The 23319-nt window shown below is 52.9% G+C and overlaps 1 protein-coding gene across 3 annotated transcripts in view; it reads right to left on the reverse strand.

Annotated features, from left to right (window-relative positions):
- The window catches only part of DSCAML1 (DS cell adhesion molecule like 1), a 356638-nt gene that overhangs the window by 40773 nt on the left and 292546 nt on the right, over positions 1-23319 (reverse strand). For all 3 annotated transcript variants that reach the window (XM_067039017.1, XM_059070778.2, XM_067039019.1), the window contains 4 exons: positions 9299-9498; positions 8689-8785; positions 7955-8083; positions 863-1030 (listed from right to left, as the gene is read on the reverse strand). In XM_067039017.1, the coding sequence (XP_066895118.1) occupies positions 863-1030; positions 7955-8083; positions 8689-8785; positions 9299-9498 (594 nt within the window). The remainder of the gene's footprint in view (positions 1-862; positions 1031-7954; positions 8084-8688; positions 8786-9298; positions 9499-23319) is intronic.

Consider the following 23319-nt stretch of genomic DNA (forward strand, 5'->3'; position numbering starts at 1 on the left):
ACTGATCATGCGAGAGCAAGTTGGTACAAAACTTTGGAAAACATTTTGGCATTTTTTTTTGGTTAAAGGTAGAAGTTTGTCCATCTGATGACTGTAACTCTACAGCTGCTTATATCCCTTGGGGGGAATGAAAATACACAAATGATACAGCTGTACTGAGGACATGACGCTCACAAAAAGAACATCGATCAAAACAAGGAAGACAGAGAGAATATATGATTTCTTGCATATATTCTATTAGAAAATAGGCAAAATTAAACTGCATGGGTTACATGTACATACATTGTGGCGACAGTATAAAAAGGAAAGAAAGGAAGTTGGGATACTGGTTACTTCATGGGGAGAGGTTATAATTGAGAAAGGGCATATGGAGGACCTCTGGTAAGTGGTAACGAGTGTTGGTTATACTAGTTTTTCTTTATCATTATTTGTAAAACTGAACACGTATGTTATATGTACTTTTCTGTATGAAGTTATATTTTGCGATGACAGGTAAGAGAAAATACAGCAAGGAAAATCTTGTTTCAACTTTCAGGAAAACTTCATGACAAAAATTACAGGAGATAATCCAGGGCACTAGCACCCCCATCCTTTGCAGATCTAGCATATCTGTCCTTTCCAGACAGGCTGCGGCCAGGTGAGTGGGGGCAGGACGATGGACAGCTCCCGAGAGCATTGCATCGAGAACCCCATCTGGAAAAGGTCAGACGGAAGAATCTCCAACGATCCAGAGGCAGACGCAAACACTGTGGAACCTCCCCCTTCTCCTCTTCTAACTGCAAGCCCACTGCCAGTGCACAGGGTGGGTGTGGCCCCAGGTGTCCCGAGCCCACGCGCAGGGGTGGCTGGGGGAGGTGCTCACCGGCCTCCTCAGTGCTGATGGTGAGCTCCTTGCTCGGCTCGCTGCGGCCGATCTTGTTGAAGGAATACATGCGGATGCTGTACACGGACGCCGGGTGCAAGTCCACGATGTTGGCCTGGTTGATGGTCGGGGAGATGTTGCGTGTGGACTGCTTGAAGTCCCAGGAATCTGGACAGAGGACACCCATTTCTAACCACAGCCAGGCAAACTCCAGGACCCCTCTCCAGCCTCAAGCAGCAGCACGTCCCAACGTCAACTTAGATGCCCAGAAGAGGTCTACTTCACAGAGACTGAAGCAAGAGAGCCCTCACAACTTCACAGAGAACCGAAGGGTTCTGTTCCATTAAGCTCAAGTGACCAAGGGATGCCTGAGGATGGCAGCAGCAAATGCACTGCTTGGAAACTCGGGGAGCTTAACCCTTCTCTGCCCTGGGCCGCCTGGTGAACTCAAACCTCAGATGGGGGTCAGATGAGATGTTTCCTATGGTCCCTCCTGAGATCACCATTTGCTTGCTATTCCCGAGGGTCTGATTGGCCAGTGCCCTTGTTCCTGGTTTCTCAGACCACATCAGAGACCTGTTATAACTGTGAGATACCCCCCCATCCCATGATCCCGCTGCAAAGGGGGAAGCCAAGTCTTATACCCCTTTCTCCTCGTACATGTGCTTCTGTATTGCCTTTCTCTGTGCATTTGTGTGGTGGTGGTCTTGACTGTTTCTTGGGCTGTCAGGGGGGACAAATCATGTACCAGAGTCCCTAGGCAAACCCTACCCTCTCTCTCACCAGCAAGAGAATGGTCTCTGAGTCTTTACAGTCAGAAGCCAACAAAGGGATGAGCATATTCTCGATTCATCCAGGGGCACTGGCAGCCCATCCCAGGGCTAATGTTTAGCAAAACTGTAGAGTGTGAAAAATACCAGATAAACACCACTCAGGGATACTGTGACAGTAAACACTCTGCATCTCCAGAGGAATCCAGTCATTCATTCAATATATTTGTGCTGTGCACCTACCAGGGGATTCCAGACAGACATGGAAGGGGTTGCAGTCACAGCAATGCCCCAGCTAGGACCTTCCAAACGCAGAAATCATAACCAGATTACGTTATTGGCACTTTGCTTGGAAAAGAAACAAAAAGGCAAAGCACAGGGAAACTAGCTGATAGTGCGGCTTGAAAATCTACCCAGGGCACGTCCTGATGTGACTATTCAGTCTAATTTTTCATGTCTTTTAAATCCACAGTAGAGGATCCTGAAAATTCTCAGTAGAAAAGATTAAATTGTATTCACTACAGTTTAACCCCTAAATCAGGGAGGGAGGCTGGCACATTCTAGAACAAATTTTAGGAAGACTTTTTTTTAAGCGAATGCCTGGTAAATCAGGAGAATTGGTTCACTCGAGAAGACTATCCCATCCCCCCAGGTTCTGGTTAATTGAGGTCCTGACGTTTTTCAAAACACCGCTTTTAGACACACAGGCTTGGCATCTGTGAAGGGCACTGGCCCAGCTCCCCATCTGCAGTTTTGCATTTAATTCTCTGGTTTCATGAGCCAAAGTCACAAATGGCAGACAGTGGATGCTCAGAAAAACAGTATTTTCTCCTTGTCTTTTAAAACGGCCCAACTGCCCAAGAGTCACTATGGCTGGCAGGGTAAGCCAGAATTGCAAATATGCAGGCTCCTACTGCTGTGGGTACTGCTTTGGTTTGGGAGGAAATGGGCTAGCCATGCAGAGGCAGGTGTTCACGTCTCTCTGAGGCATTCTGGGAGCTGGGGCCAGCTCACACATCATATATGATTTGCCTGTGTTTATAGGAGAGGGACAGTGATCCTGAGTCAGTGTATTCATTTTTGATGAGTGCGGCAGAGGAAGGAGACCACACGATGTGTCTGGAAACAGAGGGGCTAAAGAAAAGAGGTGCTAATATTTATCAAGCACCTGTGATGTGCCAGGTGCAGTGATGGACACGATTTACTCTTCACTCCTTCCAGTGACATCAGCACCATATCTGCACTGTATAGGTGATGCTCATGTCATCAAGGCCGATTTCTCACTTGGCCTTTCAGGTGTGTTCAACGCTTAGACCTCTCCCTTCCCGAAACACTTTCCTCTTGGGTTTCCTATTAAAACACTCCCTAGCTTTTCCTATTCTCTTGGGTCATCTCTTCACTTTGCAGATGCATCCTCTTTACCTTACCCTTTTTTGTGTGTGTGTGGTATGCGGGCCTCTCACTATTGTGGCCTCTCCCGTTGCGGAGCACAGGCTCGGCGGCCACGGCTCACGGGCCCAGCGGCTCCGCGGCATGTGGGATCTTCCCCGGACCGGGGCACGAACCCGCGTCCCCTGCATCGGCAGGCGGGCTCTCAACCACTGCGCCACCAGGGAAGCCCTACCTTACCATTAATGGTTCGCGTTCCTCAAGGCTCCATCCTAGGCTCTCCTCTCACTCCATACACTTTTCCCATCGCTGGCTTCTATTTCCATCTACACACAGATAAGCTCCCTGAAGGCAGGAACCATGTCTAACACTTTGCCCATCTCGCCCACTTGGCACGCGTTGGGCACTTAAAACCCACTGTTGCTTTTAGATCAGAGCCACTTTGTTGCCCTGGACTTTGGACTTGCAGTTCCTCTGCATTTTGTAGCCACAAGAAATACCCTTTGCCTTTCCCTCCCTTGCCTCCTTCAACTGCCAGCCACAGGAAGGTGGGGGGGATGCCCCAGAGAGTGGCCTCCTTTTGTCCTGCTTTTGCCAGTCATCTGCAGGTGGATTTGCCCTTGCGTTCCCAAATCATCTTTGATGTTGGCACAAAATGGCTCTCTCCCCACAGCGCCTGCAGGCTAATGCATCAGAGTCAAATCTGGAGGTCTCTAGCTGATTTTCCATACTTGATCACTGCCATCTCTCTGACCTGAATAGCTGAAATCAGGGGCCCTATTTTTTTCCCTTTCCTTTTCAGCTCTCAGAGTACTGAGCTGGCTTTGGTGAATATTGTCTCTTTTAATATTCCCTTTCATATAAGCCTGGCTTACCCAGATTAACATATTTCATTAAGGGCTCTCTCTCCCTTTCTTCATCAAAGGGTTTATGTTGCAAAATATTCTTCTTAAAAAATAAGGCAGTGGCTGGGGAGATGTCAGTGCCTTCCACTCTGTGGGCTGCTTGCTGGGAGGGGACCCGGGGCCGCTGGTGTTTCAGGGGACACATTCACTGCAGAAGGGGGAGCAGTTTGGACGAAAGCCACATCTGGAGCATTTAGCTGCCTGTGTTTGGGAAACAAATCCATTCTGCATCTCTGATTTCCTCCTTGCATCACAGCTCTGAGCCCACCATGGCAATCTCTGCAGCACCGAGAAAAGGTTCCCTGGGTCTCCACGACCACTCACCACATCCCAACACCAGAGCCTCTCACAGCCCCACTCCAGCTCACACAGAACGCCACGCCACACCGGGCTGGCTCACCGCATGGTGGCTGACGGCACGCACCACGGGGCTGCCTTCTGGGCCTGGAGGGCCATCCTCAAAGAACCCATCCCTAATCCTGGCTTGGAAAACAGGGGCGAAATGTGGTGTCTGCGTTTTTAAATTTGCACAGCGCCATCTGATAAATTTGTGGGGACGGTGCTATTTATCATTCAGCATTCATGTATTATTACTCTGCTGCCTGGGGCCAGGAGAAGTCAGCGTGAGCGGGATGGCTTAGAAAGGGCAGACTTGGTAATTTCCCTTGGAAGATTAGCATGATGAGCAACATGGCAGAAAACCTGGCAAAGGCACAGTTGTAACACAGAAGGGGGTCAGGGGCAGATGGTCCAGGCCCAGGATGGGTGTGGTCTGGGGCAAGAGGAAGAGGGGAAGGGAGATGGGGTCCTATCTCCCATCCCCACAGGATGGGGACCCATGGAGGGTTATTTTGTGTCAGGCTCTGTGCTAGGCACATGCACATAAGTCATCCCAGTCACGTAATCCCTGCAGCCACCTTGGATTATGTGTTATTGTCTCCACTGATAGGTAGAGATGCCCAAAGACCTTAAGTTGCTTGCTAAAGATCATACAGCCCTGACACTTGGTCAACTCAAGTCTTCTGCTTTGAGAATTGTTCTTGTTCTACTATTCCACCTGCAGGCAGAAGATCTACTTAGACACACACACACACACACACACACACACACACACACACACACCCCTCCCTCCTTTGAGTCATCCATCCGTCCCCTAGGATACCTTTTACAGTTCTCATGTAATTCAGTTTGTGGTGTATTACACATGATTGGATAGTGCTTTGTAATGGTCCTGAAAGTGCCTTCGTGTGTGTGTGTGTGTGTGTGTGTGTGTGTGTGTGTGTATGTGCATGCGAGTATGTGTACACAGTGTTTATTCTCACTCCAACTGCACTGTAAGCTCCAAGGGCAACACTCTGTCTCCTTGTTCTTTCTCTTTCCCTACCACATGGCTGGTGCATGATTCTGCAAGAATATTATTGGCACTCAGTACATGTTGCTGACTGACAGACACATATTTCAGCCTGCAAGTCCCACAGGACTATAAATTGCCACAGGAAGTATTTGAGTTAGAAGGAGGAGAGGAACTTACATTTTTAAAAGGTTGACTATAGCCCCATGCTAGATGCTTCCTCTTTATTCCTCAAAACAATCCCACAGGGTAGGCATTACTGTTTCCCCCTCACAGACAAGGAAGCTGTGCTGTGCTCACAGCCTCTGCCTGACTCCAATATGGTAATTCACTGCAGTTCCCACGGGATTCCTTTTCCTAAGTGCCAGGATAGATGCCCGTCTGAGTGGGGTGGCCTGGAGTAGTCCCACCTAAAGACAGGAGAAAGGACCAGCCAGCTTCTCTGTGCTCTTGATCCTGTGATTTATTTTGCTTTTTTTTTTTTTTTTTTTAACAGGTGCAAAGCCCTTGTGGATGGGAGAGTCTGAGGTTGAGTTCTCATTACCCTCCTCTCCACCTTGCCATCCATCCTGGCTCTGGGGTATGGCCACTCCTCACCTTTCAGGAGAGCCAGAGGGGGTTGGGGGAAGATGTGGATGAGCTCTGAAAATAGCACCCTCCCTGGCCACCTCTCCTGCACTGCTCTCCAGATGTGTGATGTGCTCAGCTTCGCCCTGCTGAGCAGTGCCCCCGGAAAGGTTTCCACACATTAGAGGGTGGTCAGTGGAGGGGGCCGGGTGGGCAACGGGGCAGCGTGGGGGAGGAGGGCAGGGGGCCAGTCAAAAGGAGCAATAGGGGAGGGGCCCGAGCGACAGCCCAGGCATCCACTCCCCGGCCCCGACAGGCCACATCTGCCAGGCAGGGAGATGCTGGCCCATCTTTCTGGCTCCTGGGGAGCTTGTGCCCAGACTCGGGAAGCCCCGAGGTGTGAGATGAACACAGTGAGCTTCCTCTCCTCCCCGTGTCCTCTGCTTCCACTGAGGCCCGGCCACCGCTCATCACCTGTTCCAGATGCAGGGCTGCGGCAGCCTGCTCACTCAGCTTCTGGATACCTCTCCTTCCTGCTGACACCTGATGACCCTTTTCAAGGTGCCATGCCAAGTCTCTCTCTGGGACCTCAGACATTGTCAGTAGCTCTCAGTGACCTTCCCCAAGGAAGTAAAAGCTCAGCCCAGAGCCCCCCCTCCCCCAACCTGGAGCCCAGAGCACATTTTAGTCTTATTGACCAGGAACTGGGTCTGTGAACCCTCTGCTAGACTGCTGCTCCCTGGAGTGTGCTGCATCTTGCTGGGGCTCGGCCGTTCCCGTCTCCCTGAATCTAGGCCCGTTAGCGTTCTATCATCTCCCAGCTCAGTGGAGCGTCTACAGCGACCGACCAAAGAGATGCTTCCCTGACGAGCCGTGCGGGCACAGCCCCTCCTCCTCTCTACGGCCCGCCTCCTGCACTGAGAGTGACCTCCCAGGGCCACTGGATGTGAGCTGACTTTTCTCCCCAACCGAACTGTAAGCTTCTGAGGGCAGGGCCCCTCCTTGCCGAAGCCTGTATTAAGGATGACGAACCCAGTGCCATGGACACAGTGGCTTCTCAAGAGGCGAATATGGCTCAGAGATTTGCTGTGGATGCTATGCCAGGTGCTGTCACTCTAGGGGAGTGGACAGCCAGCTGGCCAATGACCATGTGCTATGCTTAGGAAGAGAGGAAGGGTCTGGAATGCTTCTGAGGAAACAAACCCTTGGATCTATGCTAAAACCTGGAAGATGAGTTGGAGTTGGTGGGAGAAGGGGGCTGGGGCGGCTTGAGTTTTCCAGACTCTCTTTCTGTGTTTTATTTTCAAATTATTTTGAAAAGCCTATATGGGCTTATGGTCTTGAATTCCGAAGGTATGAAAGAACCCCAAAGGAGGAACATGCTTCTTGTTCTCTCAATCCTATGTTGGGAGTGAGGGGGCAGCCGCCTGTTGCCTGTACCTTCTAGAGATAGTCACACAGATACAAACATAATTGCTCTTTTTCTGGCTTGGCCTCTTGTCCCCTCCTTGCCATTCTTGCCACATGACTGTGGGTCCCTTGTTTCCCCAGAGACCTTGGTGTCCACTGTTCACTCTGCTCTACATGGCTTCACAGTGGCGGGCAGCCTCAGGAGCTAGCTAGGGTCCCAAGGGAGGGATCTGGGAGGGCTTCTTGGAGGAGGAAACTTAGCTCTATGCTTTTCCAGGGACTCCCATCCCCCAGTGACTCATTCTTGGCAAGGACCAGCTCTCTGACTCTCAAGCATCCCCATCATCTCACACCAGGAGTGCCTAGATGACCCAGTGAAACTGTGATGTCTCTGACCCCACAGATACAGCCCACAGCCCCCTGGCTCCGGGCCTTCAAGATGCTTTAAATCAGACCACCCTATGGACCTGCCCAGGGACAGTCCTGGGAAAAAGGGGCTGACACCCCCTCCCCATCAACTGAGGGTCCCCCCGTTTTCCCCCAGGGTTCCTAACCTGACCAATGTTCCTCCCTTTGGAAGACACAGGGGCTTGTGTGTCTGCCTTAGATGGGCAGCCCTGACACCCAGGGGCTGTCCCACAGAGGGGCACCGTCCCGGCACATGGTACAAGGGGTCACAGCAGGCCCCGCCCTCACCCACCTGACTTGTTCTTGTATTCAATGTCAAAGCCCGTGATGATGCTGTTCCCGTCAAATCGCTGGGTCCAGCGCAGGTTCATGCTCCGGGCCTTCACCTCCCGGATCTCCAGCTCTGGGGGGTCTGGGGGCTCTGGGGGGTGGCAGGGGAAGGGGGCAGAAGTGAGGGTGGCAGCAGAGAGCTTGGCCTCCTGCCGACCCCTACAGAGGACCAGGGATCTGCCCTGGGGGATCCGTGTCACCTGTGATCCACCCAAGGGCCCTGAGCCCTGGAGTTCAGGCAAGGCAGGAGGGGGTGAAGGGTGCCCGGCAGCAGGGCTCAGAGGCAGAGGGGGTCCTTCTCGGTTCCTGATCTGCCCCCCTCTCTTCCTTAGCCCCTTTCCTCGGAGCTGACAGCCTACTTTCCCCCATGCAGAGCTCCCAACTTTTCCCAGCTTGACTTTCCCTTCCCACGCCTCCTGCAGGGTCTGTGCCCACAAATGCAGGCCCCCCACTTCTGGGAGAAGCAGCGTGCTCCACAGGGGCCGCAGCCATTGCGAACCTCGCTGTATGCGGTGTGCCTGCAAAGACCCTATCACCCCACTCTGGGCAGGAAGGAGGGTGGATGGAGCTTTTCCTCGGAACTGTTTCCGGTCAGCCTCCACTAGACGCGGGCGGTGTCCCTGCTCTTGGGGGGAGTTGGCAGTGAGCGCCGGGGTCCCAGGGGAAAGGGCTGGGGCCGTGGGGCAGGTGAGGTACCTTGCACCGTGAGTTGGATCAAGCCCCGGTCCTCCCCGTACGAGTTGATGGCATGGCAGCTGAAGAACACAGAGTCCCCACGGTCAGCAGGCTTGAGCTGGGAGGCAGCCAGCAGGGGCAGCGGGCAGCGGCAGGGAGAGAGGGGGGAATGGGGAGAGTGTTTTAGAGCTGGCCTGCTGAAGGCGGCCCATCTAGCCAGGGATCAGCAAGGCCACCTTCTTCTGGGAGGGGCCCCACCAGGGGTTTGTCAAGGGCTCCTCTTTCCAGAAAGTTCAAAGGATGGAAGTGTGGAAGAGTTCCTGCAGGGAGGCCAGCTGAGGAGTTCCAAAAGAGGGAGGGGCTGAGAGGGTCCAGGAGGGAGGGAGAGGGTTGAGGGCATCCTGGGGGGAGGGAAGGAGGGGCTGGGGATTCCACACATTTAAAGGTGAGGAGTTGTCCGAAAGGGGATAGAGTGAGGTTCTAAGGCAGAGGTTGGTGGATGAGGGAGGGAAAAGGAGAGGTACTTTTGGGGGTGGAGGAGGGGCTCCCAGACTCCCCATTCACCTCCTTTGGATACAGATGCAATAGCTGTGGGCTCCCCACTTTCTGAGACTGGGGCGTGCGTGCTCACCTTCAGCGTGGAGACGACTTCGTCGCCGTTGTCCTTAGTGGCGATGGCATACCGCATGACGCGGTCGGGGTCGATGACCGTGTCCCCCTTCTCCCAGCGGATGATGATGGGTCGCTCTCCCCGCGCCGTGCAGTTGAGTTCCTTGGCGTGGCCCTTGATGGCGATGGTGGTGTTGGGGTGGGAGGTGATCATGGCCGGGACTGGGGAGGGGAGGAGGCGCAGGAGGTCCCAGTGAGGTGGGGGGGAGGCCAGCCCGGGGAGAGCACGTGCCCAGCGCCGAGGCCCCGCCCCCGGCTGCCCCTCCCACAGAGCACCTCAGCCCCAGGGAGAGGGTCTAGTAACGGTCGGGGGAGGGTACAGAAAACCCCACTGCCTGTCCCTTTCTCCCCAGCCCACCCACGACCGGGGCAGCCTCTCTCTTCACCAGGGGTTCTGATATTCCGTGGACCCCTTTTCAGAATCTTTTAAAATGCATAATATACATAAAACGACAAAGGAAACCAGATATGCTGAAGTATGGTTATGCCAATATGAACATTGAAAAGCAAACTTCTGATAGAGTATATCACATAATATATGTTCTGTATGCCTCTTTATGAAATAAGAACTAGTGCTGGATTGTATTAGAACAATTCTGTAATAGTGATGAGCACAAATGACATTTTGAGATATCTGCCAGGGCTGTGATATGAAAATACCTATTGGTCACAGTCACGGGTGCTGCTACTGCTGTGGTTTGTTGCTTACGTTCAGAATGGAAGAAGTACAAAATTTCAGTTAGAAGTTAGTGAAAAAAAAGATGCCATTTTACCCCAGCCCCAATTCATGGACCCCTTGAATTGGATCCATGCACCTTTGGCGGGGAGGTCTGTGGACCCTGGGTTACACGCCTGGTGCCTCTGCTTTGTGTCCATGGCTCGAGCTCTCTCCATAGCGGTCAGCTGGTTTACCCCCCGCTTCTAGGTAGCAGGGCCCTCCCAGACAGCTGAGAAACTCTCCTGTTCTTCCACACAAAATGCAACAGAAAACCCTGGCTAGCAGCACCGTAGTTAAGAACCTTCAAGCCCACTAACAGGTTCCCCCACCCCCCGTTCCCCAACCAATGACCTGAGAAAATCGTCATGAAACAACCAAGGCCCTGGCTGGCCGTCAGGAGAGCCCGCCCACTGCCCTCACAAGAGGCATCTCAATCCTGACCCTCCTCCAGGCCTGGGCAGCAGCAGGGGGAAGGTGGGGTAGAGGGAAAGATGGTCTTGGGCCAGTGACATCCTGTCCCCTTTTCCCCCCATCAATTCAACAAACATGCATCCAGCACCTATGCCATTATGCAGCATGGTGCCAGGCTTGGGGGAGATGGGGTCCTTGCCTCCTGGGAGGAGGGGGGAAGGGGAGGGGGAGGTAGGCACCTGTGCGAGCAACGTGAAAAATAAGGAAAATCGGATGAGTATTTCAAGGAGGTATCAGGAGAAATTAATTTTGGCGGAGGAGTGTCAGGGAAGGCATCACCCAGCCATTCAACGAGCACTGATGGAGCACCTACTAGGTGCCAGACCTTATGCTGGGTTCTGGAACCAACGGTGAGCAGGACAAACCCAATCTCAGGGAGCTTCGCTGCAGTGGTGAGAACAGACAACACAACAGCAGTTCCAGGAAAGATTGCTAAGCACTGTGCTAGGAGAAGTGCTCACCATCTGACGTGGCAGGATACACATGGGGAGAAAGGGTACCCTAAGAGGTGGAAACTGCTGGAGGAGAGGCTCAGAGGCAGCGATGTGCAGGGCAGATCCCAGAGAGGTAAGAGATCTGATGCAGCTGGAGGACTGTCCTTGTCCTTGCCATTTCCTCACCACTTTCCTGGGAAACCTTGCCTCTTAGAGTACAGGTCCCATGCTAGAGTACACACGTTAGGGGGCACCGTGGCTGACTGCCAGAATCAGACAGCATTTCCCACCCCCACATTGCGGGAAGGACCCCTGCTCACACTGAGGTCTGCAGAGTAGAGAGCCACCCCCTCACTGGCCTGCTTGGGCCATGCAACAAGAGGATGCTCTGTCTTCTCTCTCTTTACACCCCCGCCCACCCCAGAGGCTCCCCCCCTGGGGCACCGCATCCCCGCTCCACTTCTGTGGATGTCCTGTTCTTTCCCTCCTAGCACCTTCAGGATTTTTCTCCCCTCCAGTTTTGTTTTGTTTTGTTTTTTGGCTGCCTGCTTGGCTTGAGGGATCTTAGTTCCCTGACCAGGGACCGAACCCGGGCCCCCTGCAGTGAGAGCTCAGAGTCCTAACCACTGGACCACCAGGGAAGTCCCTCCCCTCCAGTTTTAAACACCTACTCAGACAACATTCCTCCCAGTGAACTCTCCAGGGTCCTCTGACTTCTAAGGACAAATAAGCCTTTGGAGAAAGGAAGGAAGGCATGGAGCTGTAATAGTGTGACCTGAGATGCCAGTCAGTGGGTGAGGGGACATCTGGAACAGGTCTGGGGGATGAAGGGTGGTTTCTGGCATTCCGCGAAGTCACCATGCGGCCAGCCACCTCCTCTGCCTTCTGTTATGTGGGACGGGATCCTGAGGGCAGCTCTGGCCCCTGGCCCCTGGCCCCTGCACCAGCATCTCAGCACAATCCCCAGCCCCGGCTCATCATATAATGAAGCAGATAAATTTTATAATGCACGGCATCACACCAATATACAATAAAACGTGGAACACAAATAACAAGGTGCAAGTTATAATGAAGAAAAAGCCTGCAGTCAGAGACATGCGAGTATGAATTATTGACTAAGGTTTTACACTCTCAAGGATGTGCAGAGGAATATTTTTCTATCAAAGATTTGCATAATTCACTCGTATAAACCTGGGTGGAATATAGAGTAAGATTTTACATCAACAAGTCAGGCCTTGCATTGCAGAAGCCTCCATTTTTCCTGGAGGATTGAAATGCCGGGATGTGGCGGGAGGGGCGCATGAGCCGTTTCTGCTCCCCGCAAAGTGAATGGTCAGAGACTGGGGCCTGGCACCCTTGCTTGGCCTGAGCCCTGAGGCCTTCCTGGGGAAGAGGAAGCCGGGCTCTCAAGAGGCTGCCACTGAAGCCACAGTCGAGCCGGGGGAGTTCATGCCGAGGGTGTGTGTGTGTGCACACGCGTGCACGTGCACGCGTGAGTGAAGGGGGATGGGGGCAGGGTCAAGCCTCAGCGTAGGTCACAGGTCCAGAGAAGGAAGGGGAAATGATGAGTCTTTCTTTGGTAGGAGGACCTCAAGGCTCTGCACCAGAGTGAGAAGCTGGCAGCTCATCTCTGTTTTGCTCTCCAGGTAGGGCTGTCCCAGCCTGTCCAGGGCCTGTGTGTGAATTATAAAGGCACCTCTCTGGCCGGATGCAACATGGTGCTGGGAGCCACAGTTTGGCCAGTGGAGCAGGGACTGGGTTCCAGACCTTACTTGTCCCTTAGGCTATGTAACTTTGAGCAGTGCACAACCTGTGTATTCATACATGCCAGTCCCACCTCACAGGGTCTTCCCAATCAGGTTTGTTCAAAGAGACAGACACAGGGGCAACCAGAGGCAACAGGGCCTCAAGAGCCCACTTGGTCCTTCAGCCCTGAGTATTAACCACACCTGGGGCCAGGGGCTGGGCTCCCTTCACCATTGTTATGGCAGCAAACATCATGCAGCAGAACCCGATGTTCTCCTCACAGTCCCACAGCTCAGGGCAGGTTCAAGGGGAGCTTATCTGTGAAGAAGAAGAGACTGCTTCTGTGGACCCCAGCCAGCTTGAAGAGCTTGGGGGCCAGACGGACATGTTTCTACCCAGCTACGTGGTTCTTAATACAGGCTACTTGACTTCTCCGAGCCTCAGGCTCAGTATGGGTACTATTCCCACCCCAAGCGTCTCATGCTCCTCTCCTGTTCCAAGAAAAGCTTCAGATAAATACACGCACACCTTAAGATGTGACTTGCCGTCTATGTTACAGAGTCACAGAGTCCTAGAGTTGCAGAGCCCACACAATGTTCAGTAGAGAAGCTACTAGCCACCCGCGGCTATTGGCCTCTAGAAACGTGGCCAGTCCAAACTGAGATGTGCTGTGACTGTAAAGTACACACTGGATTTCAAAAACACAGGAAGAAAAGGAAAGAATGTAAAATAGCTCCTTCATAATTTTACGTTGATTACGTGTTAATATTTTAGATATACTGGGTTACATAAAATATACTATCACAGTGAATCTCGCCTGTTTCTTTTTACTTTTATGAACATGTGACAACTAGAAGATTTTAAATTACATAGGTGGCTTGCATTTTGCTTCTATTGAAGGGCACAGGTATAGATCATCTACACAGACCCTTCGTTTTACAAATGAAGAAACTGAGGCCACGCGGGGAAGTGATTTGCCCCGGTCATACTAATAAACAGCAACACTTCTTAAAAGTGGACAGGTGGGAGAGGCGATACATAACGTATGAAGCTCTAACACTAATGGTGGAAGGTGAACTGATGCCGGGAGAACTAGCGCCCAGGTCTTCAGAACATAGAACGACAAGCTCCAAATTACTCGTGAAACATCATGTCTCGTTCTGGGCTCTCTACTTGACGGAGGACATTGACAAGCTGGAGTGAGACCAGGAAGATGGACAGACTTCAAGCCATGCCATTTGAAGAGTGGCTGGAAACTGGGAGCGTGTAACTTACAGGGAGTTGGGTGGGACGTGGCACAACAGCTCTTCAAAATGCGGAAGGCAGACCTCCTGTTTGGCCTAAGAAGGAATTTTCCAGTAGTTTTGGCTGTTTAGGGACAGGGCTGCAGAGGAGGAAGGGAGCTCCCCATACTAGACCACCTGGGCAGCGTGGAGAAGATTCCAGGGCAGCGCAGAGAAGATTCCATGTCTTTGGGCCCCTGTGGGTGTCCGGGTCTCAGGAGAGAGGAAAGATGGTCTGGGAATCGGGCTCATTGTTATGGGAGGATTCTGTGAGCATACTCCTCTTGCGTATAGGGATCTTCAGCCCCTCATCCTGGGCAAGAAGCAGAGGACCTGCTTCCTCTTTTCTTCCTGCCCTATGCAGTCTGCCTGTCAATGCCAGAACAGGGGTCTCTGTCACTGTGCCCCTCCCCCAGACCCTGTCCAGGCCTCCAAGGGCCTGGGTGCCCTCCTGAGCCCACAGACCAGGGGCCTCCGCCCTCCTGGCTGCTGTACTTAACAAGGCAGCCCCCTAATAGAAGGGAGCCCAGGGCAGCAGGTGCCCGCCCTATCTGCTCTCCTCTTCCCTCCATCTCTCTCTTGCTTCTGGCTCTGGACCACAAAATCGCTCTGCTCCACTGAATCACAGGGGTAAACACAGGTGAATCCTCACTGCACCGAGACCTGGCTGTGCTCCAGAGCACTTCCTGGGTTGAAGGCAGACCCCAGGAATTCCCTAGAGAGATGTTCGTGTGCGGTCACCTGCAGGAGCACACATGCACGTGTGCGCGCACACGCACACACACACTTTTATGGTTACCTTTTACTGGGAACTTCCCATGTACCATGTGCTGGCAGTATTCTAGTACTTTACATGAATTAAGTCACGCGGGTAGGTACTGTTATTCTTCCCCAGCTCTAAAGCCTGGGTCCTGATGTATTTCTTGACCAAGCACCACGGCCTTCCTGTGCCCACAATGCCCCTGATGGAGCAGGCAGTCTGCTGGATGCCTTGGCCTCTTGGTTCATTGCTTACTGGCCTTCCCCCAAAACAGCCATGAGAAGTTAAGTCTTACTAACCCCACTTTTCAGATGAGGAAACTGAAGCTTCCAGAAGGCAGTTTTTCCCTCTTTGAGCCTGTCCTACTGTAGGGGCTGGCCACCTCTGGCTGTCTGTCTGTCTGCCACGCATGCACAAAGAATCTGGCTTTGGGAAATGGAATTTGGTTGTCAGCAAAACGCTGTGGCTTCTCTATGATGGGTAGCCTCAGCAGGCCTCTCCTGGGGCAGGTGTCAGGGACTGCAGCTTTAGGGGAACGGGCAGGAGAGCCAGGGAGCGGGTGGGGCCGTAAGCACAGGGCTGAGTTCTGCGTGACAAGTGCTAATAGCAGCCGCAAAGGCAACACAGTGCTCCACTAGCACACAGGAGGCTTTAATGAGATACAACTTCTCTGCTTTCCTGCAGTGTAATTCAATTAACAGCCAGGGAAACCTAATTTCTTTTTACAAAGAGGGGTGCAGTAAGAGATTCTCTGGGGTCTTGGGAGCAGGGAGGGGCTGGGCTTAAGGGCATCAAGGAGACCCAAGTGGGTGAGCCGCCCCTTAATACATAGCTCCTTCCAACACAGCTCCTTTAGGTGGGGAGGGTGGGCTCTTCCCTGGGGTCCTGTGGAAGGTCCTGGGGTGAGCTGGGCCAGTCTTATTCAAAGCTTCACAACCCCGGTACTTGGTATACCGCCGGCACCGCACATGGCCAAATTGGGGCAAATTCTGGTCGAACCCAAAGGGGCTTCCTGATGACTCCCAGGGCCCTTCCCTGACACCCCATGTCACTGCAGATACCCCTCCTCTGGGCATCGAGTGTCCCTGGCATGGCACATGTCATACTGCAGTGGCCTTGGCTCTGACTGTGAGACTGCAGAATAGGAGCATCCCTGTTCAGGACTTAGCACGTTTTTGTGGAAAGAAGGCAGACTCCCCCAGTGCCCTGCGGCAGCCTGCCCTGGTCCACAGACTCACTCCAGGGCAGGGAGGAGCCTCGCTGGGCTTCTGGCTTGCAGGCCACAGCCTTATAGCCCTGCAGAATTCCCAGATTTCCTCCTCCTGGATCCAGTGGGGCTTTATTGGCTGGAGCCACAGAGAGGAGAAAGGCACCAGCCTCCACCGTGGACTCACCCCGTCCCCTCGCTCCAGGGCCCTCCTGGGGCAGCAAGCGGAGGGGAGAGGAAATCAATTTCAGAAACAAGACAGTTGTCAGAATCCGATGTAACCGGTTCCCGTCTGTGAAATTACTCGCAGGCCGGCTCCTGTCACCCCCCAGGTCCTGCCTGGACCAGCTGCTATTTACATTTTAATTTGATGTGAGAGGCTGATAGATTTTTGAAACACCACAAGACAGCTCTGCTTCCTCACTCCCCCCACCCCTTCCCCAAGCATCCACAGACTTTCTGACAAACCCCCAGGATCGGGGATGGAGTTCTAGGGCCCCTAGACCCTGCCATGGGGATTATAAACTCTGCACCTACTCGGCCCCTCCTTTACCGCTCCAGCTTCCCTCTTCTCTGGGATCCCACCCATAAGCTGGGGTGCGCTGATCTTCGCAGTTTACAGAATACCAGAACATCCTCCATCAGGAACTTCATTCCTGTTAAGGAGGTAGCCTGGGGGCTTTTAGCCCCCAGAGTATCAGTGAGGAAATGGAGGCTCAGAGAGGCTAAGCGTTTTGTCTAAAGTCACACAGCTGGTGAGCCGCAAGAAGCAGCAGCCCCAAGTCCCGTGACAATTCACCAGCGCCCTTTCCTCTGCTCTCATCCAGCCTTCTCCTTCTGCCTGGTGGACTATTCTCCCACCTTGGGCTTTGTCCCAGAAGTAGGAAGCTGGGTGGGAGTGACATGATGTGGAGGAATCCTGCGGGCAGTGCAGGAGGCTGAGAACTGGAGGGCTGGGCCGGCGGGGCAGGAGGCCAGGCCAGGGCCAGCTGGGGCTGGGGGCAGGAGTTAGGGGGGCGGTGAGTCGGGCCTTCTCTGTCTCTGTCCCCCTCCCTCTCTTCCGCCTGACGACTGGAGCTCAGCTGGTGTTTCTGACAGTCCCCGAGTCACCAGGGAGGGAAGATTCAGTTACGAATACCCAAAGGAGGAGAGCAGTGTGTGCAGGAAGGAGGACGTGGAAGAAGAAGGACATGAATGCCACCAGCGGTTGGGAGAGGCCTGATAAAATGGGAAAGAGGTGTGGAATGTTGCATTCCCAAAGGGAGCCGGGGGTACTTCTGAACCCCATTCGTGGGCACCCGTGTATGATAATCTTAGAAGTTCGCATTATTGCAGGCTTACTATTTGTAGGCACTATTCTGTATTCCTTTACACGCGGTAACCCATTTAATCCTCAGAACAACCCTGTTTTTATTCCCACTTTACAGATGGGGAAACTGAGGCTTAGAGAAGTAAACTGTCCAAGGCCACACAGCTAGTAGGCAGCTGAGCCAGGATTCAGGGCATCTGTGGTTTTAGCCATGATGTGACACTGGTCAGAGAATGGGAGTGCAAGGAGTCCAGCTTCTCTGAGGAGAAATGCAGCCAAACTGGGGGTGAAGCAGATTGGTCTGGGAACTCACGGACCCCAGGGTGTTAGGCTGTTCCGCTCTTCTAGGTGGGTGGCCTGGGGGGGGAGGGGGTTGAGGAGCTTTTCACAGGGTCTGAGGGAAGAACCCTAGTGCTCCTTCCTCTGCCTCAGTCAGGACAACCTCAAGGCCGATCAGGTTGGAGGAAGGGGCAGCAAAGTCATGATGTTCTTCACCAACCTTAAGGACGGGACTTGACTGTCTCAGGAAGTCCTTCTGAGAGTCTAACTGAAATCTCTCCAAGAGTCTCGTAGAGTGTTTTGCTAAAAAGGATGCTTTCTCTGGCACGCTAAAATGCTTTTCTGGATGTCCTCCTCCTTGCCTTTGGGAGAGGCTTTTCCAGGGGACAGCGCGCGCCCTGAAGGCTCTAGAGAGCTCTGCACACCACCTTGCCATGGAGAGAAGGGAACCTCCCAGCTCAGAGGCTCTCATCTCCTTTTGTTTCCAAAAGGATTACAGGCACCCATCTGAGGTGAGTGGGCCCCTCCTTCCCCCCAGCTCAGCCCACTCCCCTCCCTCCCTCCAAAGGCTTGTGTCTCCGCTCCTTGTTAACAAGATCCTGACAAGAACCGCAGCCCTGCTTGGCAGTGTGAGATAAGCTGCCACAAAGGGGCATTGTCGGCATCTGGGGTGGTCGCCTGGGGAGGGGCGGGGTGGGTGGGAGAAGCTCTCTTTGCACTCAGCCCTGGCAGCCGCTCCAGGCTTCCCCTGGGGAAGGGCTGGTGTTGGGGGTGCCTTCTGGTGCCTGCTTTGTTTTTTCCTTCTTAAAGAGCCAGGGCCTAGTGTTGTTAATTTGATTGCATCCACTTCGGCTTCTTGTCTCCCCTGATTAGCCGAGCTCCACCTGAAGCATGAGATTAATTCAAATTGCATGGAAGCAATCAGCCTCGGCTCTGAGAGCTGGTGGGGAGGTGCCAGGGGACCCTAGCTGTCCACTGCCCGTGTACGTGGGGGGCAGAACTGACAAACACCGTATGTGTGAAGGGGGTGGGACGCGGGTCATGGACGACTATGGGGCCTTTGAGACTTGGACTGCAGCCCTGTTTCTGCTGCATGGTGGGCCCAGCTGAGACCCTCAAACTCACCAGGTCTTGCTTTCTCCAGCCATGAAATGGATCAGTCAGTCCCTCTCTTGACTGCCTGCCAAGGAGCATAAGCACAGGGCCGGGGCCCGGGAGGTGGGGGTAGTGTTCTCACATGAGGGTGGGACTTGGTCCTCCACTGCCTCTGGTCTTCTGCTCTGCCCAGAAGCTCAGAAAAGTGATAGTAATAATGAAAACGGCTAATGTCTATTGAATGCTCATTATGCGCCATGCACCCTGGTTAATGCTTTACATGAATTATTTCATTAAATCCACCCCCCAACCCTAGGAGGTGGGTCGTATTTTTATTCCCATCTTAGAGATGAGAAAACACTCAACTCTGAAATGACCCTGAATATCAGAATCCTTTCAGAGACAAAAGGAGATACCACCCTCTTTCTTTAATTACTTGGAAGGTAGTATTTAGGGGTCATTGCTGTGAATACCCTAGAGCTAGGGTAACCAAACTTTTTCTGCAAAGGACCCACAGTACATATCTTAAGCTTCGCAGGCCACAGGTCTCTGTTTCAACGACTCAACTCAGTTGCTGTAGCTCGAAAGCAGCCATGGACAATAGGATACGAAGAATGGGCGTGGTTGGGCTCCAGCAAAGCAGGTGGCTGGCCGGACATGGCCCTTGGTCAGTTTGCTGACCACTGCTCTAGGGTTAGTGCACAGGAGAAGCTGGGCTTGTCGACTCTCAACAAAGGAGGAGTTTCTGTTAGGAGGCTGGTTGCATTCAGACAAGGGCAGTTGTAGGATATTGGAAAGGAGAGCACTTCAGCTTCCAGAGTTCTGGAAAGCATGCAGTTATGGATAATAAATCACTGGGCTTGGGGATTGTTGTGGTTTGAATTGTGTCCCCCCAAAAGATATGTCCAGTCCTAGATCCTGGTACTAAGGCAAGAGATAGATGGGCCCCAGGCTGAACAGTTTCTGCCCTGTGGACAGAAACTCCATAACAGCAGAAACTCCATAAAAGCAGGATGATGGAGGAGGCTGGGCCCTGCCCAGATGGAAGATAAGAGACCACATATTCCTCATTCTTGAAATCAAGGAGACCTCCCCGACTACACATGTGCAGAAAGGCTCCGTGGAGGTCAGAATGGGAGGGGGTGCCACCTCATAGTAAGTGGTGCCAACTACCCATAGGCCTCTTCACTAGAATCCATCTTGGCTAAGAGACGCGCACGCACACAGCGGAGGACCCCGAGATAAACCAAATACGGACTCAGAACCAGGCAAAGCAAGATGACTGGTCAAAGGAAACCCAGAAGAAATGCCACATAAAAGTGATTTAAACTGCCACGAGTGAGCGACTCTCTCTCTCTAGGCCCGCCCATGTGTCTATCCACATGTACTGTACTGTTTTTCCTCCTCATAAACACTTTACTTGCTTCACTACTTTCCGTCTCTGTGTGGAAATTCATTTCTTCATAGCTGATGGGCCAGGGCCTTGTTGCTGGCCACTGGTCCCTGGTGGCCTGGGGGCTAGGATTCAGCGCTCTCACTGCCGCTGCCCGACCTCAGTCTCTGGCTGGGAATCGAAAAATCCTGCTTCAAGCTGCTGCAGGCCGAGGCCACGCGAGATCAGGACCTGTGAATGTGACCTTATCTGGAAATAGGATCTTTGCAGATATAATTAAGATGTCTTACTGGAGTAGGATGGGCCCTTAGTCCAATATGACTGGTGTCCCTATAAGAAGGGGAAGGGAGACACACACAGAGGGAAGATGGTGTGAAGACACCCGGGGAGACAGAGGCAGAAACTGGAGGGATGCATCTACAATCCAAGGGATGCCAAGGATGGCTGGCAGCCCCCCAAAGAGGCAAGAAAACATGTTCCCTGAGAGCCTGCGGAGAGAGCACAGCCCTGCCGGCACCTTGATTTGGGACTTCTAGCCTCCTAGAACTGTGAGAGAATACAGTTCTGTTCTTTAAGCCACCCAGTTTGTGGTACTTTGTTACAGGGGCCCTAGGGAACGAATACAAGGTTCCAGTGGGCAACAGAAATTCCCTGTGCAGGGTTTCCAGGAGGATGGCCACAGCCTGTCCCCATGGAGCTGGAGGGGGCTTCCTGAGGTGGGAGGCTGTGGGCTTTACCCTCTCTGCTCTGTGGGGAGCCCAACTCCGTTACAGCCCCGGCGCCACGGACAGGCTGGCAGCAGGCGAGAAGCGGCAGGAGTGTGCCCAGGCCCCAGTGCCCTTGCCCGCAACTTCCACCCCAGCACTTGGCCCTGGGATGCACACCCGCCGCCCATGAGCAGTGCAAGCAGGAGAAAATTTTCTCCGAATCTTGACTTTGCCAGGTCTCAAGTCTCCGTAGACCTGAGGGGCCCCCACGTGGGAGCCTGACGGTGTCCTGAAGACTGCGCGGGGATGGGGTCAGGGCTTGGGATGCCGGGGAGAGCCCACCCGTGTCATCCTTCCTGGCCCAGGATAGGACAGCTGTTAGTCACACAATGACTTGTGAGTCACCTGGCGAGGTGAGAGCTGTAGGGGTCATTGGGTCCAGCACACTCCTCTGAGTAGAAATCCTGGCAGAAAGGCAGCCAGGGTTCGGCTGCGTCAGGGCACCCCCAGCATGAAGCAAACATGTCATCTCTCCATTCCCATTAAAAAAAAAAATAATTTGAAAAATATTTATTTATTTGGTTGCCCTGGGTCTTAGTTGCGGCTCACTGGCTCCTTCGTTGTGGCGTGCAAACTCTTAGTTGTGGCACGCGTGCGGGATCTAGTTCCTGGACGAGGGATCGAACCCGGGCCCCCTGCATTGGGAGCGCAGAGTCTTAACCACTGCGCCACCAGGGAAGTCCCACCACCTCCTTCATTTTTATTGGTGGCACCGTCATACTTATCCCTTAGCCTGGAACCCTTGACTCTCCCCTGTCCTTTTGCCCAGTCCATCATCCGGGCTGGCACCTCTTCCTTCTCAGTGACTCTTAGGCTCCCCCTTTCTATCCATTCCCTGCTCAAGACCCGAGGAGCACATCCAGACTTCGGCGCCACTATCCCACGCCTTCCACCTGCCTGCCCTCCTTTCTTCCCTTTGTCGATCCAAACCCTACCTATTCCTAAGGTTCCACCCGAGCCCTGCTCCCCTAGAAAGCTCTGAATGACCACGTCTGTCCACACTGGGTTTTTCCTTCTCAAACTCAACACTGCACGTGTAACCCCAGATCTTTCTATTTTTAAAAAATTTTTTCCAGTCTGGATGATTTGTATTTATTCAAGTGAATTTAGCAAGATTTAAGTGTACAAAATCAATGCACACACAAAGAAATTTTTTTTTCCTATTAGTATAAACAATCAGAAAATGAACCGGACCTTTTAGCACGCTATCTTGCCTCGCTTCCTGAAGGTTAGTGCCAGCTTCCTAACTAGTTTGTAAGCACCCTGAGGGCAGGGGTGGTGACTTACTCTTGCTGTTCTCTCTTTCTCAGACCTTGAGGCCACGTTGGACACATAGGGGCTTCTCAGGAAGTACATGTTTATGGCTTGACTGATCTAATAATTTATTCCACCCCTGCCATTCAGAGGGGCTTTGATCACAATCGGGGGAGCAGTTCTGGGCTCCCCACTTATGGCAGCGTCTGGAGGCACTAATGTAGCTCTTGGCCTGTCCACATTTTCTTATCTAGTAAACTGAGGCACCCAGTGATAGCCCTGACTCCCTTGTGCCTCGAAATTACTGGCACATTTTCCTTGGTTGGCAAGTACAATGAGTGTAATTTTGTTATTACAAATTTTGTTATTAACATCCAGACCCGCTGGAGCTGAATGTAGGGAAAGCCTTGGATGATCCCTTAGAGCCCAGATCCATCTGGAAGGTCTGCCATGCTCACGGGCATGGGGACTGACTGCAGGGGTGATGGTGATGTGCTTTGTGTCACCACTGCCCAAAGCCTCTAAGAAGGACCTAAGGGCCCAGATGAGGGCGTGGGACAGGAGCTTTCAAACTGGGAATGGAGGTTGCACAGGCAGGTTCATTCCTGTCCCTTCACTAAAATCTCTCTTGCTGTCAGGGGACCTGGCTTGCTGTGATGATGAGAGGGGGTGGCACTGGGTTGAGGGGTTGTTTCACATGGAGACCTTTTTTTTCCTACCTTAAAACCTTTGTACAAAGGTCCCTTTGGGGGCTGGGTTTGGACGTGACATAACTTGCTCCAAAGATACTGTTTGCCTTTGGAGGTCAGTATCATCCCCCATGTTTCTCTGATTTAGACTTGCTTTTTAAAATAAACCCCTAAAACACTAAAGGCCCCAGCTTCTGAAAGATAGGTTCTGGAACTGTGATCACACTCCCTGACAGGTCTGCACTGGCACAGCAAATGTCACCCACTCGTTGAGCTCTGTTAATGCCTTGGGGGCTGAGGGAGAGGGAGAGAAGAATCGTGAGTCCTCTGAGCACAGGAGCAGACTGAGTCCCAGGGAGAGGGAGTGACTGACCCCAGTTTACCGGGAAGCAGTGGGGAACGTGGGGGACAAGAGATCAGACTCTCATCTCCCTGGTCAAGGCCTTTCTGTTCCTTAAGACTTCTACTCATTTTGGCCTCCCTGGGTCCTACACAGGGCGGGGGAGCCCAAGCTGGCCCATGGCTTGAACTCCTGGCCAGGGCTCAGTGGGGGCTGCAGGAGGGAGCCTGGCCTGGTG

The sequence above is a fragment of the Kogia breviceps genome, chromosome 7, assembly GCF_026419965.1.
Source record: "Kogia breviceps isolate mKogBre1 chromosome 7, mKogBre1 haplotype 1, whole genome shotgun sequence".
Classification (NCBI taxonomy): Eukaryota; Metazoa; Chordata; class Mammalia; order Artiodactyla; family Physeteridae; genus Kogia; species Kogia breviceps.